This window comes from Chiroxiphia lanceolata, chromosome 2 (assembly GCF_009829145.1).
Source record: "Chiroxiphia lanceolata isolate bChiLan1 chromosome 2, bChiLan1.pri, whole genome shotgun sequence".
NCBI classification, from domain to species: domain Eukaryota; kingdom Metazoa; phylum Chordata; class Aves; order Passeriformes; family Pipridae; genus Chiroxiphia; species Chiroxiphia lanceolata.
In genome coordinates this window covers 30,929,560-30,944,102 of record NC_045638.1, presented here as the reverse complement: position 1 = coordinate 30,944,102, position 14,543 = coordinate 30,929,560, and the positions used below count along the sequence as shown (strand labels likewise).

Here is a 14,543-nt window from a genome sequence, read left to right as displayed (position 1 = left end):
ATTGGTAGGTATTCTCAAACCCAACAAATGTTTCAAAGTTTGGAAGTGCAGACTTCCAGCAGCAGCTCTCCAATCATACTGATGGGACAAGCAGTGTTAAACCAAGGGTTCACCACTACACCTCCTTCGCAGCCATCTTCTCTGCCACCTATGCAACTCCAGCACCAACAGCATCAGCAACAACGCTACCTGCAGGTAGGACAATGAGGGTGATGTATAAAATGTACATGCAGAGTAATAAAGTGAATGGGCTGTGCAAACGAGGCTCCATGTGTCTACTGGAGTGTGATCCTGGCAGAAATGTCCATTTTAGAGATAGCAACACATATGAGACACTGATACAGTGTCATGTAGCAGTATAGCAAGGGAGCAGTGAGAACAGTCAGAATATTTAAAAGGAAATTACTAATTCTGTACATTGGAAGCATAATCAGATTATCCTGGATATATTTAAAGTTTATTTCTAGCTAGAGAAAAATGCTGCCTTAGGATTTATTCTGTACTCTTTATTCAGTATAAAATTTGCTTATTTTACAAGTCAAAAGATGATTTTTAATTACTAGCATCAACATAAAATGAGATCTGGATCAGATATCTTGATCCCTTCGGTAAATTAACATATTTTCTCAACTCCACAAGGCAAAGAAGATAAAGTGGAGCTCATTGCCTGGAAGAACCAGGTGATTTGAAGATGCAAAAATATTTATTTTTTGACCCAATTCAACACATACTACAGTAAAGGGGAAGGGGGGAAAGGAGGTGTCTGTTTGTTAGCTCAACAGGTGCTGAACTGAGTCTATAAAACCTGGTCATGTATCCACTGGCATCATTGAAAGAGTATCACCAACCTCAAATGATTAAGCTCTTGTTATTGAAATTAAATCCTTATCATAGCTGAGAATTAATGAAAAAAAGTATGACAGATACTGTTTCCAGTAAAAGCATCTGCAAAATTCACATTGACTTTACCACTGCAAGGTCACACCCTACTGTAAACTCACAAAAAGGAAGGGCTAGAAGGGACAGCATGAAGCACATTGGGATCCCTGTTTCATTTTTGTTTTATTTCTGTCATCCATCTGTGTCGTTTCTGACATGTTTGCCCACCCTGCTCCTAAACAGGCTTTTCAGAATAACCTGCAAATCTCAGGCAGTGCAATCCTAAGAGAAAACCTTTCTCAGTGCCTAATTGGAATGTTGTTTGTTGCAATCTATGTCCATTCCTTCTAGCATTAGTTAAGCTAACCTCATGCCAAACAGCTCCAGAAATTAAAGCCAACACCCTAGTAGTATTTTTAAGCATCCTGTACATTGAGGATGAAGATCTTTAAACATGGGAAAGAATCGAACACCACAACACATTTTATTTTATCTGTAGGTGCAAACACCAAGTTCTTTGCACAATGAACAACCCGATTCTTTGCTCCTGCCATCTTACTCACCACAGCAAGGAAATATGGGGTATCATCAGACACAGCAGCAGCAGCAGCAGCAACAGCAACAACTAACATCAAGAAGAAGGAATAGCTTATCAGAATCATCAAATTTACCACAGCCACTGCGATAGAGTCCCACCAGCACAATCAATGCACGATTAGCTTTAACCAATGGGCACATGGGGCAGAAGAGAATGACTTTGTACTTACTGTTCTGGCTTTTGCACAAGCATTTCTTTCAAAGCTCTATGACAGAAGTACGCCACAGAGTGCAGACTGCAACCGACAGTGCGTTTACAGCACGCTGGATTCAGTTTGCGCTATCTCGTGAGCACAGTATGTACTGACAGAGCAAAACAAAGAGGAACACTACCCTGTGCAGCCTCTATCACCAATGAGTGCACGGGAGAAGGCGTTCAGTCTCGGCATGTCGTTCCAAAAGCTATCTGGCAATTCCAAAAGACTGTTGGCAGACTCATGAGGTATTTGGCCTTCACTGTTTCAGTTCTTCTTTTGTGTATGAAAAGCACTGCGTCAAAGGTCTATTGAGGAGAGAACAAGAGATTATTTTTATTATGATTATTGTTATTATTTTGCACAACTGCACAGAGGACAAAACCTAGGCACTTTCTGTAAAGAGAAGTTTGTTTCTTCATTCTTGTGGCCAAACTAGCACATCCAATGGAGGAGAAAGCCCAGCCATTGGTGAAGATGGTCTACAGCTCATAACCCTTGATTTAGAATCTGAAAAGTATTATGCAGCTTACCCTAACTGCTCTTCATTACGAAACAACCAACCAAAAAAACAAACCCACAACCCACTCTGGACTGTTTCCTACATGAATTGTGATTGCAAAAGAGAACTCAAATTGTAAGCACAATCATGCAACTCTCCAGTAGTACAACATGAATCCTTCTTCAACCTAACTCGCCCACTCCAAGTCTCTGAGAAATATGCACTGTGTTTTGGCCCAGTGACTCGGGATGCTGCAGACTATTACATATCTCTTTCATTGTAACATTTAGGATTAAATTTTCCTTTGGAGGAAAAAAAAAAGAAATGCACTTTTCGCTTTTTTTGTATGTTTTCCGTTGATATGTTTCTAAGAAAGATTTTATGTAATTATTAAATAAAAAGTAGTGTATTGTACAGCTGTTGTAATAATGACCTATTTCTATATAAAATAAAATTATATGGAATTATGTGGAAATTATTTTGTATATGAAATATCAACTCATTTCACAAGTATAAAGATTGTGCTTGTGCTTTTTTGTGAGTGGGTATTTTGTAATAAACTAATTAATTAGAAATGTTTTTGTGAAGGGAACTGCTGTTTCATGCTATATACAACACAAACTATTATTTTTTTCCATTTAATGATGGACAGTTGTCTTTATTTGTAGAATAAAATAAAATAGCCAAAAGGCTTTATTGCAGAACTTGCACACATTTTCCTGTGACTGTTCAACTATGTGATTCACTTTAGACTTTTTATCTTAGCCATAGCCTTGCATGGTGTTTGGCACATGGTTAGCAAAACCAAGTATTATCCTATGGGATTTTTGTCATGGCATAGACTCTGAGAATGATAGCTCAGGAAGTTATATTAGCTGCTAGCGAAGACAGTTCATTTTAAGTTCATTTTAAAACTTTAAAGACCTCAGGCAGCTCTGTACTTCCAACCAAACAGTTTTATATTAGGACAAAACGGATGGTTTAAAGAACAGTTTGACCCAGCACACACAAGGGCTTTGAATCATGTCCAGCTTTAGTGTTTTAAGATATTGCCGTCCTGAGTTTTGTGACGCATCTCTTCTGGAATGCTCACACTGTAGACAGTCTGGTTTCCACTTTAGCATCCTTGTGCAGACTCTTTTTAATGTTAAATTCAAATTGACTACAGGATGGAGCAGATAGGGTACAAGTCTGCTTTCCCTCTGCTGACTCTGCTGCAGGAGCAGCAGCCTCCAACACAGACTGAGGTGGATAATTGAGCATAGTAATGTCTTCATTCGCCACAGCAGGACTGAAAGGGGGTGGCCCTCAGGGCAGCTTGCAGCCACTGGAGCCAGCATTAGCTTCAAGAGAGTGCAGTCATGCCCTTCCCACCCTTCAGTACCAGGGATCACATCACCAGAGACCAGCGTGTTCTGGTTTCTGTGCCATAGAGGAACAATGGAGGTAATTGGACTGGCAGCTGGAAATAGTGGAAGAAAACTTTTCAAGAAATGAAAAAGTTCATTTGCCCTGAGTTCTGAAAAAGTTAAAAATCTCCTGAAGAAAACCCACTGGCAAAATGACCTTGTTGCTTTGACAGCAAAACTGGGTGGTAGCACTGATCAGTGCATATGTATTTCAGTCCATACAACTCTGCTGGTTTATTTCACTGAAAGAAGATAAGGGAATCAAGTCTAGTCTCTAGGAAGTGTTTAGCTAATAGATCTGGTCTGGAAGAAAGTGGTTTTACTGCCATCTTTAGGTACCTGTGTGAGTTAGCCGACTCATCTCTTTAAATTCTTGTGTTCAGTGAAGCAAGAGTGACCCCACCAGATGAAGATTAGAAAGCTAAATCCGGAGGTTTCACTTAATGTCTGAAGGAACCTCCCTCTTTCCATAAACTGTAGACAAACCTAAGTGAAGCCCAATTGGCTAAGTTGGAGGCTAACTTTATAAATTCCAGCTGCTCCTGTAAGGCCTTATCCTGGGAAAGAGGAGGAGAAATCTGTTAGTTCAGGCAGGAAGAGGTAACAAAGGAACATGAGTACCTCGTAAGAAAAACATGTGGAAGCAGTAGTTGATGGATCTCAACTACTGTGACAGAAGTCCCAGAAAGGGAAAATTCCTTTGTTTTACTCTCAGAGATAATACACCCACATCTCTCTCTCCCAACTGCCAGTGGTATGTCCAAACCATGCTCAGCCTTGGAGCACTTGTCTTTCTAAAACTAGCAGCACTGTAAGCTGTTAACAGAGAGAAGCTGCAAATAGTGTTGGGTTGCCTTCTTTTAAGTTGGCTTATTACACTGTTTGGAAGGATACAAAGTGGTTGCAAGAGCAGATTTATGTCAAGACCCAGTTTTTCATGCTCTGTGTCATTTCTTCCCTGTACACACATTCTGGTTTGGGATTACTATACTTGTTCCCTGTTGCACACACAAGGCAATGCTAGTTCTCTTCACAGAGCTGGGCTGTTGTTCTAGTTCATTACAGCCGAGATCCAGCTTGTTCCAATATAATCCCTCAGTTTGGGCCGGTTTTCCGGGCAGGTGGCCAGGCGGGGTGCTTACAGCAGGCCACTGCCCCATGCCGGGATGCCTCGCTTCTGTCTCGGGAACAGGAGCTACATATCTGAAAGGGGGAAAACGTCTGCTAGAAGCACAACTGCGCCAAGCTGAGCCCACCACGCAACTCACGTGAGAGAGGCTAAAGAGGGCGCGGGCACCAAACACCGCCGGTACCGGCACACAGACTGAACATCCCCGGTAGGGACACACACAGACAACGACCCCACCGAGCACCCCCAGCACTGGCACAGGCAGCCCCCGCCCCCTCAGCCCAGCCCAGCCCCGCTGAGCCGCTCCCGGCGCCGGCGCAGTCTGTTCCCACCCTCGTCCCGGAAGGGCTCCTGTTTCCCGGAGTGCCTCGCGCGCTCCTTTCCGGCCTGTGCCCGGGCAGGGTGAGTGTTGGTGGGGGCCCGTCCCGCCGAATCCGCCTCCATCCTCCCCGCAGACCCCGCGGCGCGGGGGGTCCCCGGCCCGGCTCGGTGCGGGGGGCGGCCCGGCGCGAGGGGCACCGGCTGGGAGCTCCCGGCGGGCCCGCGTTCGGCGGGAATGGGGCCCGTCTCCTGCCCTCCCCCCCCCGTCTCTCAGGCCCGGGGAGGCCTGCGGGACAGATGGGAGGTGGATACGGTCCGTGCTGTCAGTCTCTGGAAGGAGCCGCTTAGGCATCGTCATGTTCATGCCGGGCCGGGCTGAGCTGCCCTGCCGGGTCGCCTTGAGGAAGGAGGGGTTTGGACGCACAGAATCAGGACGGGGCCATCGCAGGAGCGCTCGGGGCTGGCCGGGAGCCCGCTCTTCATGTGAGGTGGTCATAGTATCGAGTGTGCTTCCTGCGCCTCTCAGGCAGACAGAAGTAAAGCACTTGTGATACTGGAAAGGTGCTGCGTGTAGCCTGCGACTGGTGCGACCTGGGGGTTAATTAGGTTTAGGTTTAAAGTCCCGAATGTGGAAGTTGTGTGGTTTGTAAGGGTCTGGGGAGGACGGGAGGGAAGAGGACGGGAAAAGTCCCGAGGGAAGTTGGTTTGACGCGTGTACGGATGTTTTTCAGCGTTGCTCAGATGGCTCCTGCAAAGAAAGGCGGCGAGAAGAAGAAGGGGCGCTCTGCCATCAACGAGGTGGTAACGAGGGAATACACCATCAACATTCACAAGCGGATCCATGGCGTGTAAGTTGTTATCCCTTATGTTAAGTGGGATAGGTTTTAAAGGGCAGAGGAGGACTGTCGTTATTGCATGCTGTTTGTGGTCTCTTGTGCCTCGGTTGTGTCCCGAGGAAGTAGCTCTGTACCTGTGCAGCACCACACTTTGTATGTGGCTTTCTTTGCTGGTGAGTGTTCCAGGAATTGAATTTGAAGTTAGATCTGTTTACTTCTGTGCACAGGTTGTCATTCTTTCCCAGGCAAATGTTTAAAGTTTAGCCCACTGATTAAGTTTTAGAAATTATATATTACTGTAGTCAAATGATTGGCTTTGTGCTTGTCGTGAAGTCATGTGAGGTGTAAATTTGGGTATGCTTTGAGTTAAAAGGATATTTGTTGTGTGTAGATGGAATTTTACCTGGTAAAATGCCGAACCTCGTAAAACCGTGTAGTAGTGAAGTATTTGAGAGGAAACTGCATCACCCTTGCGTTCTGTGTATGGCTGCAGTCATGTGGAAGACACAAGCTGAATCAAAATGATTGGGGAAATGACTGAAGTTAACTTGGAGAGAAATGAGGCAGTGAAATATTGTAAAACCATGGGTGAGAAGGGGAGGCAGTGGTATTCTTTAATTGGCCGTAAGATGTTCTGACCTTGCCTGTTGATTGGCAGTTCAGTCTGTTTTAAGGCAGATGATCGTGGTATCCACTTTTGTTTTTGTGTTATCCACTTTTTGTGCATAGTGTGTGCTAGGGCTGCAGTGTTTTTTGTTTAATGCTTGTCTCACTTGTAATCATGCACCCACTTCCCATTTCTAACACTAAATATCAACAGCGATGTGCAAATAATACTAAATATAACCCACTGTGGGACCTCAGGCACTACTGATACAACTCCATGTCACAGTGTGAGTATAACATATATGGCAAAACACTCACAGTGCAGCTCCAACTTCTGTTGTGAATGCCCGGTCCTGCAGGATCTATCCATAATGGGCATGAGACAAGCTATACTGGTAAAAAACCCCAGTTCTGATGGTGGTACTGGTGCCATCCTGCTAGCATGAGAGAAAGTAAGTACTTTGTAGGAGAAGCTGTTATTCAGAATAATGTCAGTTTTATTGTTCGGCAGTTTATTTAAATACTGTTACAGTTCTGTCAAGTTTGTACTACTATTGTTGCACTGCTTTTCTCATAGGCCTTCTATTCAGTGTCTGAAACCTCTGATCTCTCCAGCAATATTGTGATCTTCCAACACGCTGACATTAAAACTGAAGGCTTAAGATTCAGGAGTTCTTGGGGTTGCATAGTTTTACTGAAATTATTCTCCCTAAGTGTACGAGGTTTCTGTTAGGCACAAGGTTAGTAGCTGCCTACCAGGGTAAAAATGTAGTCATGCTGTGGTGCAGCTGTTTGTCTGCTGTTGAACACAATTCTTTAGGTTGTATGTTTAGAGAACACCAGCGAATGCTGCAACATGCAACACTGAATGCTGACAGTGTCCTGAAATGACTCTTGTGTTTGTCCTAGGGGCTTCAAGAAACGGGCACCACGCGCTCTCAAGGAGATCCGTAAGTTTGCGATGAAAGAGATGGGTACTCCCGACGTTCGCATTGACACCAGATTGAACAAAGCAGTCTGGGCTAAAGGAATAAGGTGGGTTTCTGCAGCTTTCCTTACTGGGTGTGGAAGGACTTGGAGGGGTAGAAACATTTGTATGCTTCTTGCAGTGTTTGCATTTTCTTTGCAGATGCGTTTTTTCTTACAGCATACATGCCAAGCTAATCTTTCTGTCAGCTCTGTATTCTGGTCAGTTCTCCCAGCATATTTGTAGCAAAACTTTGGCGAACTCTGGGACTGAAAGAGCTGGGTTTAGGGGTGGAGGGTGGGGGAAGAGAAAGGATTGGGGTATTGTAATACTGAAGTACCCTGACTCCTATCACAGCAGACACTTTTTATGGCCTTTTAGTGATACCTTTAGTCCCAAGATAGGTGCCTGAGATTTGTGTAGTATGTCTGAACAGGATTAGATTTTGAAGCCTGCTGAAATGATAAATGCTATGCGAGGTGGTAAGTAGGTGTGTTTTAAATAGGGCCATTAATCTTTTCTTTAAAGGACAAATGATAAGTAGTTTGAGGGTCAAAAACTACAGCTTCTATTAAATCACTGCTACAGAGGCAGCTGATTTGGCATTTGACATGTGTAAAGATGGTCCAAAAGAACTGGTGTGAGGAGTGGAGCTTCTTAAACCATAATAAAAGGTTAATTGGGATTGATGTTTTGAGTGATGCACTGGATACACACAGTTTTAAACCATGTCTTTTGGGAGTTGGATTCCTGAGTCATATTTACAGTAGTTTACCTGGTATTGTGTGGCCAACCCTTCCTTCAAAAGCAGAGTGGAACTAAGTTATTGGGTCTTGTGGACAGGGGTTTTCTGTCTTTCCTGTTAAACTTTACAGTTCATACCAATGAAGAAGTAAGTAGCAGTGGAAGCAGGAAACAGCGTAACTTCAGAGGTTTGTAGTGAGGCTACTAACCAAGACTTCCTTATATTAACTGGTAGCAGTGTGGTCTGTGGAGCAAGAAGTCACCATATCTGTCTTTCCAGTTTGAGCTTGCAGTTTTTACTGGTTAGAATATATAATGTATGCATAGTAAAATATCATCCTCTGGAAGGATCAGGAGTGGCTAAAATCACCCATGTCAGCTCCTATGATAGTGAGTGACTTACATAAAGTATGAAAAATGCTTTTGACTTGTATCAGGAAAGGAGTAAAGCAAAGCAAGTTCCTGTGTCTTGATTACTGTGTACTGCTACACTGTGACTTCCCTGTTACAAACAAAGTCATCTGTGTAATTTAGTTGTGATTCCAGGGGCTTAGTGAGGAAGCAATGTTGATCAGTTGTGTGCCTCGTAAGTAAGATCTTTGTTCAGGTTAGACACTCACTAGAAGTTCCACATGACTTCTGGCATACAGATTGGGCAGTACTTTAACTCTGGACAGGGGCCTTGGGCTTTCACAGCAGATTGGTGGGTTTTTCCTCACCACTTTCTATTGTAGTAAGAAATGCTTGTTAGTAACAGCTGCTTGCTGATCATGTTCATGGCGTTCATGTTCACATTCATGATGATCATGTTCACTTCATGATCACCTTCGCAGCTGATGATGAAGTGACAATTTCCTGGATCAGTAGTGGACAGATGATGCACTTCTGACTTAATGCACCTACTGGATTATGGATTCATCTTATTCAAGGCTCACTTCAATCTTACCTCCTCACTTTATTAAAACTAAACAAAAAAAACCCTAAAAATCTCTTCTAAGGCAAACAGTACAATCTCTTAAAGGTACAGGATTTTTCTCTTACTATGAGGGTGAGATAGAAAGAATTGACTCATCATGTCTTTGCACAAATAGGCAGAGCTTAAGAATTTGTGGGGGGGAGTAATTATGGAACAAAGAACTTTTCAATGAATTCACAGGTTTCAGGACATAGTTTACTAAAAATTAATCTGCCATCTTCATTTTAGGAATGTTCCTTACCGTATCCGTGTACGTTTGTCCAGAAAGCGCAATGAGGATGAAGATTCACCAAACAAACTGTACACACTGGTTACCTATGTACCAGTGACAACATTCAAAGGTGAGGAAGGTTCCATGCCATCTCTCACGCCATGTTTCTCTGCACAAGTAGCAAAGCAGGACAGCTCCTCCTGCAGTACAAAATTCAGATGAAAAGCATGCTGAAGGGCCAAAATGCTTGCTTAAACTATATCTGCTGTAGAAACCAGGGCTGCTAGCTTGCCTGATCTGCATTAAAATGAATACAGAATTTTGTGAAATAGTCCTGTAAATTTTGAGAGATCAAGAAACACTGGCCATAGTTGTTAGGGTAGTTTTGTTTTCCCATATAAAGCCCATCCTCTGATGTCAAAAGCTCAGGCAGGTTGAGCCCTTTCTGCTTGTCATCTGAGAAAAATCAATTCTGCATATAAAAAAAACAACTTCATACTTGCCTATATAGTTTGCTCTTCCAGAAGTAGATAAACTAACTAGCTTTGAAACAGCTTCGTATATTCTTGTGAAGACTTCCATATACTTTAAGGGAAGTGTCTTAGTAACGGATGGTGATACAATTTCTTGTTTTGCAGGTCTACAGACAGTCAATGTGGATGAAAATTAATCTGATTTTCATTACAAATAAAAGGATAAAAAGAAAGTTTATTCCTGAGTTGTTGTTTTTATTGTCCAGTCTCTTCAAGCTCTCAGCTGTGAAACATTGTGTTGAACAGGTACCAACATCTAAAGTATCTTGTTTTCTTTAGACTTGTATATAATGGTGTAATTTGCTTAATTAAAGATACTGTAGACTTCTGTTACATGTGAATGGAATAAGGAGAAGATGTGAATGTTCTTTGTGGATGGCAAAGTCCTAGTGCTTTTGTTCTGTTCCTGGGGCAGTAAAGAGACACTACACAGGTATTGTAAGTTAAGGCCAAGTTTGTTGAAAAAAACACAAAACAAGGAAAACCCAACCAAAACTGATGGCTCATATATTTCATACATGTAATCTCTTGTGGATGACATAAGTTCCCTGTATTTAGTCCCCTGTTGGCCTTGTAGGCAGACTCAGTAGGCTTCTCCCAAAGCAGCTCTGTATGCTACATGGAAACAGCTTTCTGACTAGTGAAGTAACTGTGATCATGCTAGCTCAGGGAATCTGTATAATGAAGTAAGGATTAAAAGTACTTACCTTCCATAAATCAGTAAATACTGTCAATGCCAGTCTTGTACAAAAAGGGTTTATTGAAAAGTGCATGTTTTTACAGACAAACATCAGAAGCACAGTCCATGTACATGTAACATTTGAGCAAGACATACAAATTGGAATACAATCAAATATATTAAAATAGTTTCAATTACCAGCATTGAAACAGGTTTCAGTATTAGTGCAAAAAAAGGCAACCCAAACTGCAGACAGCAGATGAGAAGTGTTTTCCCCTGTTTAAAAAAAAAAAAAAAAAAAAAAAAAAAAAGGACAACTGGAGCCAGCCTCTGGTCTCCCAGCGCGGAAGAGGGCTTCAGTGTCTTCACACTGTAGACAGATGTTTCCTTTTACATTCAAAACAAGAACATAATAAATCAATGGCACAAAACAAACCTACACACCCTTTAGCTTTTAAAGCTCTTAAACTGAAAACCACAGACCAACAAATTAATTATCAGAAGTCCACTGCTAACTGAAAGCCTTTTACAGTATGTGCTTTGGCATAATTTCAGTGCATTTCAATTTTTACATGTTCGCTGCTACTGCATGTTTGGTTTTGTATGTTCATTCCGTGGTGAGCAGCTCACTCCATTTGTTTTGAGACTATATTGATTTAGCTTTGCATTCTCAAGTTTTGGTTTCAGTTCTAAGGGTTTTTCAAAGAAGTTAACTAATGATTGTTCAGTCAGGAGGGATGCTAAAATATGTTCAAAAGAGACAGTCCAGTCCCCTTCAGTCACAGGAGAAGGTTGAGAGTCTTTGTGAGGGGTCTTCACAGTGTCAGTAAAAACAGCATCCTGGTCTGAAGCAGAGGCCTCGGGCTGTAAGTCCTCAGTGAACTCATCTGATCCACTCCCCAGGCTGATGCTTCTTTGTCCTACTTCTCCAATCTGAAGTAACAGTGTGGTCACAGTGGCAATGGCTTGATACAAATCATTCTCCTCTGGATCTTCATGAAACATGCTGTACAACGTTTTGCAGAACTGAATGAACTCTCTCTGTAAAGGATGAAAAACCAACATCAAAGTACTGAACAGCCATGTTATGGGATCAGTGCAGAAGTACGAGGGCACTGCAAAGGCAGGCAGAATGCTGTGTACATTTATATGCTCATTTATAGCTTCTGCCTGCTTTTAAAAAATGCTAGTGAAGGGATTTCAACCCCCACTGGTGCTAGGAATCCTCGTGCTGAAATCAAAGAGGGAACAGAGCAGTGAAGTATTTTGATGCCTTGATGAAGGAGATCTGGACCTGCCAGGTGGCCAGAGGGCAAGTGAGATATAAGGCAAGGGATAGTCCCTTACTGGTGGCTGTTACACAGAGTGAGTTATAACCAAAGTCATCCACAGGCCTGCAAGCCACCTCCCTTCTGTTTCTCTCCCATCTTTCCCCAGATCTTTTTCTTCTGCCAGTAAAATTCAGACATCTTCCCAGCCTTTTTCCCTCCCTCACTCAACCATCACAGGTGATTATCAGACTAGAGGGGATGTTTCCATATCCTCAGTGTGATGCCTTTAGGAGAGCTCATGTGTCCCTGCTGAGCTGACAGGTGAGATACATGCCACCCATTTAAAACTTTATGTACCAACACCAGTTTGTTTTACTAATATGGGACCCTTTTCCCTCCAGTAGATTTCCTTATGCCAGCAACATAATAAAAAGCTACTGGCATTAGGGAGGAGATAGTAAGATGACAACAGCCTTCAGCTGTTTTACTTCATGCAGTTTTAGTCAGTGTTTGGCTATGACAGGACAAGTCCCAGTTGGTGGTGGACTAAGAAGTCACTGGTTTGGTGCAGAGGAGGTATGGGAAGACAGAACAGCAATATGCGTTCTCGGGAATTCTTGGGTTTAGGAGGAGGGCTTTATCCTGCCTGCATAAGCCCGTTTGCTTGCCTGTTCTGCTGCAGGTGAGTGTAAATCTGAAATTCTATTCACCAGACAGTCTGAGGAGAGGGAGCTGCTAAAAAGGTAGCTGAGAGTTTTTAAACATATGCTCCGTGGATCAGAGGACCCCAATCCTTGATGCATGAAGGACTGAATCTAAGTACAGGCTGAAGTCACACTTTCTCAGAAAGAGGCAAACTGTTGTATTCAGTTGTTGCATTTTAAGTACACTTACTTAAAAACAGATTACAATCTCTAAGGTACATACCTGGCTCATTTTTGGCAATTCTTTTTCAGTTTTAGTATCTTTTTCTTTGGCTAGATCCTTCAGCATCTGCTTCAACTGTTTTTGGTAATCTACTGCATCACCTTTTTTTGGAGCAGACATAAAAAGGAGAATTAATTTTCAAGTCACTGGAGTAAATTTACATTTCAAAATAAACCCCAGAGAGCAGAGATAACATGGTAGGGATCACAAGTGGGTTATGTCATATGCACATGCATTAGAAAATCATTTTGGACATACCATTTGATTTTCCAATCACTAGAGGTCTTGATGTTGACAGCAAAGGATTCTTTAATGGTGACTGGCTGTCTCTCTCATTTTCTGTGAGAGCTATCCAAAAAAAGTGACAAATGTAATCCTTTGAATTCTGCATAATGGTTATTTATGTTTCTAGAACTTACATATTTGAAGAAAGCAAAATAATGGGGCAAATAAGTTTTTAAATGCTTTTAAGTATTTAAAATTATGTTACTGTAAGTAAGACTTATTCTGCAGTTGGAAGTTTGCCAAGAATGGCACATTTAATTAAAATCTCTGAACAGAGGAACTACCACAGAATATTGTCACCTGATCAAAACTGGATCAAGATATGATAAGGAGATCTCTACTGTACATGGAGTACAAGCCATTCAAAAATGTTATTTCAGTTCATATTTTGTCTGGAAGTAACAATGTAATTGGTTGCAAAAGATCTCTGAATGCAGCAGATGTGTGAGCTTTGACATTGTAATCTATAAATTTCATCCAAAAAAGGTTTGACTGGAGTAATTCGTAAAATGTGGTGAGCGTAACTACAAATGTACATCCTATACGCTCCCAGTTGGAAGGAGGCAAGATTAAGATTTTCAAAAAGCAGCTTTCTCCCAAAAGCAAGAGATTTTTTTTTTGGAAGCAGAGGTATTCATTCCCTTTCAGATTTCTTACCAGGTGGAATATGTAGCTTATATAGTAACTTTATCTTTTCATTCATTTCTCCATTATACATAATATCTGCAAGGCAAAAAAAGAACAAGAAGGAAGTGAACCAGAGCACGCACTTCCACAGTTTAAAATAAATCAGGCATCTCTCTGTGCACAAAGGATAATTGTTTACATGGACAATAAACATATGGCCAGTGTATTACTTTAAGTTGTGCCTGTCAATTGAGGAACAGCAGGTGACAGCCATCTGTTTGGTCTTTGTTCTTGTAAAGTAGATTGGGAGTACCTAAGCCTATGGAGCTTCAGCATTGTTTAAAAATATCATGGAGCACTGTTTAAAAATATCATGGAGGATGGCAAGGAATCTAGCAAAGGCTGTTTGCTACCACAGATTAACAGGAATGTGAGAGGGGGGAGACAGAAAACTGAGGACATGATATTCTTAGTATTTCTCCCCTTCAGCTCTTACTGCTGTTCTATAGAGTAAGCCCAAAGAAGATACCTATTTAACGTGTAATATAATTCACACTTTCAATGACCACTAAAAATAAGATTCTAAACTTTCAAATGCACTTAAATACTGTGAAGAACTTTTTAAATTTAAAGTTGTATCCATCTAAGAATCAAAATCAAATAACAATATATTACAGAGTGCCTTAAGGTTCACATAAAAAAATTCTAAAAATCTTAAGTGGCAAGAACAAAAATGTATGGATTTTTACTGAAGCTCTGAATGTTGATTCAGTTTTTCCCGCTTGAGATCAGGCAACAGTTGAGATATGGCACTTTCTCTTCAGCCAGATTTTGGGACAGGCAGCCCTAT

The 14,543-nt window shown here is 41.8% G+C and overlaps 3 protein-coding genes across 6 annotated transcripts in view; 2 read left to right on the top strand and 1 right to left on the bottom strand.

Moving 5' to 3' along the window:
• The window catches only part of NPAS2 (neuronal PAS domain protein 2), a 97,700-nt gene extending 94,818 nt beyond the window's left edge, over nucleotides 1-2,882 (top strand). The window contains exons 20-21 of the mRNA XM_032678253.1: nucleotides 9-195; nucleotides 1,379-2,882. Of these exons, the coding sequence (XP_032534144.1) occupies nucleotides 9-195; nucleotides 1,379-1,567 (376 nt within the window). The 3' untranslated portion in view covers nucleotides 1,568-2,882. The remainder of the gene's footprint in view (nucleotides 1-8; nucleotides 196-1,378) is intronic.
• Nucleotides 2,883-4,982: 2,100 nt separating this feature from the next.
• RPL31 (ribosomal protein L31) lies at nucleotides 4,983-10,237 on the top strand. The gene is made up of 5 exons (XM_032677807.1): nucleotides 4,983-5,112; nucleotides 5,763-5,879; nucleotides 7,383-7,508; nucleotides 9,389-9,501; nucleotides 10,010-10,237. The coding sequence occupies exons 2-5, from the start codon at nucleotides 5,773-5,775 to the stop codon at nucleotides 10,039-10,041; spliced, it is 378 nt and encodes a 125-aa protein (XP_032533698.1). The 5' UTR covers nucleotides 4,983-5,112; nucleotides 5,763-5,772; the 3' UTR covers nucleotides 10,042-10,237.
• Nucleotides 10,238-10,644: 407 nt separating this feature from the next.
• TBC1D8 (TBC1 domain family member 8) overlaps nucleotides 10,645-14,543 on the bottom strand; it is a 49,720-nt gene continuing 45,821 nt past the window's right edge. For 3 of the 4 annotated variants that reach the window (XM_032677803.1, XM_032677804.1, XM_032677805.1), the window contains exons 17-20: nucleotides 13,724-13,789; nucleotides 13,040-13,129; nucleotides 12,782-12,882; nucleotides 10,645-11,624 (exon numbers count right to left, since the gene is read on the bottom strand). In XM_032677803.1, the coding sequence (XP_032533694.1) occupies nucleotides 11,166-11,624; nucleotides 12,782-12,882; nucleotides 13,040-13,129; nucleotides 13,724-13,789 (716 nt within the window). In that variant the 3' untranslated portion in view covers nucleotides 10,645-11,165. Of the gene's footprint in view, nucleotides 11,625-12,781; nucleotides 12,883-13,039; nucleotides 13,130-13,723; nucleotides 13,790-14,543 lie in introns of those variants that run through there. The other variant, XM_032677806.1, reaches the window with a different exon arrangement.

Excerpts from the sequence above, each read along its gene's own strand:
- RPL31 (XM_032677807.1), top strand. The coding sequence starts at position 5,773 with ATGGCTCCTGCAAAGAAAGGCGGCGAGAAGAAGAAGGGGCGCTCTGCC. Across the intron at positions 5,880-7,382 it reads CACAAGCGGATCCATGGCGT|GGGCTTCAAGAAACGGGCAC; the intron begins GTAAGTTGTTAT and ends TGTTTGTCCTAG. Across the intron at positions 7,509-9,388 it reads GTCTGGGCTAAAGGAATAAG|GAATGTTCCTTACCGTATCC; the intron begins GTGGGTTTCTGC and ends TCTTCATTTTAG.